Genomic DNA, 3,410 nt, shown 5'->3' on the forward strand with positions numbered 1-3,410 from the left:
TAGGGAGGATTTTATTTAGGGTGATTTTAAAAATAATTTTAAATAGAGACACAGCTTCTAATATTCGGTTTTTTAATCTGGTTTTACAGGGGTTTGTATTTTTATGCTTTGTATTTGTACTGTTTTTAATACGCTGTGCACCGCCCTGAGTCCTGCGGGAGAAGGGCGGTATATAAATTAAATTATAATAATAATAATATAATTATAATAATAATTGTCATTTTTTACTGTGGGCACAACAGCACACATTAAAAATGAAATTGAGTGGCTTGCTCTCAAAGTGTACACGTACATAACACACATTTAAAACATTCTATATACAACATATGTATAGACGTACACCCTTACATATGAGTAACATATAAATATTAATCACTGCCCATCTTGAATACATAACCGAAAGGAGTTATAATAATAATAATAATAAAAAAAATAAAAATAAAAATAAAAAATAAAGTTGAAAGGGACCTTGGAGGTCATCGAGTCCAACCCCCTGCTCAGGCAGGAAACCCTACACCATTTCGGAGAAATGGCTGTCCAGTCTCTTCTTAAAAACTTCCAGTGTTGGAGCATTTACCTCTTCTGGAGGCAGGTTGTTCCACTGGTTAATTGTTCTCACTGTCAGGAAGTTTCTCCTTAGTTCTAGGTTGCTTCTCTCCTTGGTTAGTTTCCACCCGTTGCTTCTTGTCCTGCCTTCAGGTGCTTTGGAGAATAGCTTGACTCCCTCTTCTTTGGGGCAGCCCCTGAGATACTGGAAGACGGCTATCCTGTCCCCCCCTCGTCCTTCTCTCCGTTAATACTGTATGGAACAAAACTGTGACTGAATCCGGATGTTCTGCTTTGGATACCACAAAGCCCCCCCCAGAAGGTAACAAGGAAAACAGGTTGTGAAGAGGGTGTGTAGTGTCCCAGACAATCCTGGGGGGCCCCGCTCAAGCATCGCTTATATGCTATGAAGCACCCACAATGTCTGAAGGCCAAGCTGTTCCACTGGTTTAGTTTCCATCCCTTGCTTCTTGTCTTCCCTTCAGGTGCTTTGGAAAATAGGCTGACACCCCCCCCCTTCTTTGTGGCAGCCCCTCAAATATTGGAAGGCTGCTATCATGTCCCCCCTAGTCCTTCTTTTCATTAAACTTGATTTACCTGCAACCGTTCTTCAGGTGTTTTAGCCTCCAGTTCTCTTCTTATTTTTCATAATGTCAATGTTTATATATATTAAGAAGGGAGTGAAAGGCCCAAGGGGGGGGGCTGCCCTGAAGATCAAGGACAACCCCCCCCTTAAAAGAGGCATACAGACAAAGGGAAGCTGGGTGCTCTCTGGCTGGGGGGGAGAGGGGGGAGCCCATGTCAGCTGGGCTCTCAGCAGCAGCTCCCACCCAAAAGAGAGGGTCACGGGTGAGGGGGGGGGCTTCCCTGGTGGTAGCAGTGAAAGGCTGTGCAGTGTGATTCACTTTCAGTGCAAATTATCCCCCTCCCCCCATCTGCAAACGGTGCCCCATGGAATTTGCTCCCTGGATCTCTCCTGGATCAGGCCAGCCCCGTTATTCATTAATAGGAAGTGGTTGTCCTGTCCAGCTCCTGCTTTGAAGGTGTGCCCCCCCTCCCCACCAGCCCCCAGCCCCCCCAGACTCTTACTCATCCCTGGGGACGGTGAGTGAACCTGCCCGGTGCCTGTTGTGGAAAAGAAGGCCAGAGTCGCCATCATGGTCTGTTTTGAAAATGGACCTCATATTTTAAACAAGGTCTCTTCCAAAACCTGCTCCAGAGAGTTTTCTCTTAAAGAGGACGTTGGATATCAGATGAGCAGTAAATAAGTTTCATAAATAAAGAAATAAAGAGGGGTGTTTAGTCCTCTGAAGTTCCCCCTGCTAATCATTTAAAACAACATTAACTCAGGAGAGTTGAATTTAGGCAATAAGGTAGGGTTGTTATTGTCTGCATAACTTCGGAATCAGAATACAGCTGGAAGGGACCTTGGAGGTCTTCTAGTCCAGCCTCCTGCTGAAGCAGGAGACCTTATGCCATGTCAGACAGGTGGCTGTCCAGCCTCTTCTTAAAAGCCTCCAGTGATGGAGCGCCCACAACTTCTGGTGGCCAGCTGTCCCACGGGTTAATTGATAGGAAGCTTCTCCTTAGTTCCAGGTTGCTTCTCTCCTTGATTAGTTTCCATCCGTTGCTTCTTGTCCTGCCCACATGTCTGAAATTAGTGCAGAGGCCCAATTCATATGTTCATTTTTATGCATTCATTTTCTAGCCTATATTTTGTGAGATTCAGTGTTGCATTATAATCTCAAAAGCGCAATTTCAGAGCAGCATCAGTCGGGATCAGAAAATTCTCTGCGCTGACTTTAAAGAGAAGGAAAAATTGGGAGGTCCTCAGAACAAAAAGGGTTTGGGGTCCTCCGGGGTCGATCCCTGAAAATTTCCCCCTTTGAAATCTGCCTTTTACCTAACAGGTTTTCCATCAGCTCAATATACAGGTAAGTCCTCAACTTACGACAGTTCATTTAGTGACCGTTCAAAGTTGCAACGACACTGAAAAAAAGTGACTTAGGACCGCTTTCTACACTTACAACCGTTGCAGCATCCCCGTGGTCACGTGATCAAAATTCAGACGCTTGGCCGCTGACTCAGAGTCATGACGGTCGCAGAGTCCCGGGGGAATCACGTGATCCTCTTTTGGGACCTTCTGACAAGCAAAGTCAATGGGGAAAGCCGGATTCACTTCAAACCATGTTACTAACAACTGCGGTGTTTCACAACCACTATGGCAAAAAGGTTGTAAATTGGGCAAAATTCACTTTACCGCTGTCCGGCTTAGCAATTTTGGGCTCAGTCGTAAGCAGAGGACTGCGTGTATTGCAATTCTGGCTTCCCTCCATTCGGGTCAGACTCTGTCTCACTTCTTCTACCTAATTAACCTTCCGAGCTTTCCTGCGCACGGGATCCCCTTTGGCGAGAGCCCTGCGGAGGTCGGGCCTTCACTCCCCAAACGAACCGACGAGGGGCTCGGTCCCAAAATGAGGCAACCGGTCTGGCAGGATTAATTCTGGATCAACCTGTTGCAATCAGGGTATTTCTTCAAGAGGCTGATCTCTCGCTGTTGAATTTTGCCCAGTCCCTAGAGCAAAGATGGGCAACCATGGCTCTTTTATGACTGGTGGACTTCAACTCCCAGAATTCCTGAGCCAGCCATGCTGAGGGGAAAGGGAGGGGTTTCCAAGCTGAGCCAGGCTGGCTCAGGAATTCTGGGAGTTGAAGTCCACGAGTCATGAAGGGGGCCATAGTTCCCCCATGCTGGCTGAGGAATTCTGGGAGTTGAAGTCCACCAGTCACGAAGGGGCCATAATTCCCCCATGCTGGCTGAGGAATTCTGGGAGTTGAAGTCCACCAGTCACGAAGGGGCCATA

General features: G+C 46.7%; 1 protein-coding gene across 1 annotated transcript in view; it reads left to right on the forward strand.

The window, feature by feature from the left end:
• The window catches only part of LOC107300068 (sterile alpha and TIR motif-containing protein 1-like), a 27,244-nt gene that overhangs the window by 1,396 nt on the left and 22,438 nt on the right, over nt 1-3,410 (forward strand). The window contains exons 2-3 of the mRNA XM_029286934.1: nt 1,590-1,650; nt 2,457-2,480. Coding sequence (XP_029142767.1) covers nt 1,590-1,650; nt 2,457-2,480 — 85 coding nt within the window. The remainder of the gene's footprint in view (nt 1-1,589; nt 1,651-2,456; nt 2,481-3,410) is intronic.

This window comes from Protobothrops mucrosquamatus, unplaced genomic scaffold, assembly GCF_001527695.2.
Source record: "Protobothrops mucrosquamatus isolate PMUCROS unplaced genomic scaffold, P.Mucros_1.0 scaffold6059, whole genome shotgun sequence".
NCBI lineage: Eukaryota > Metazoa > Chordata > Lepidosauria > Squamata > Viperidae > Protobothrops > Protobothrops mucrosquamatus.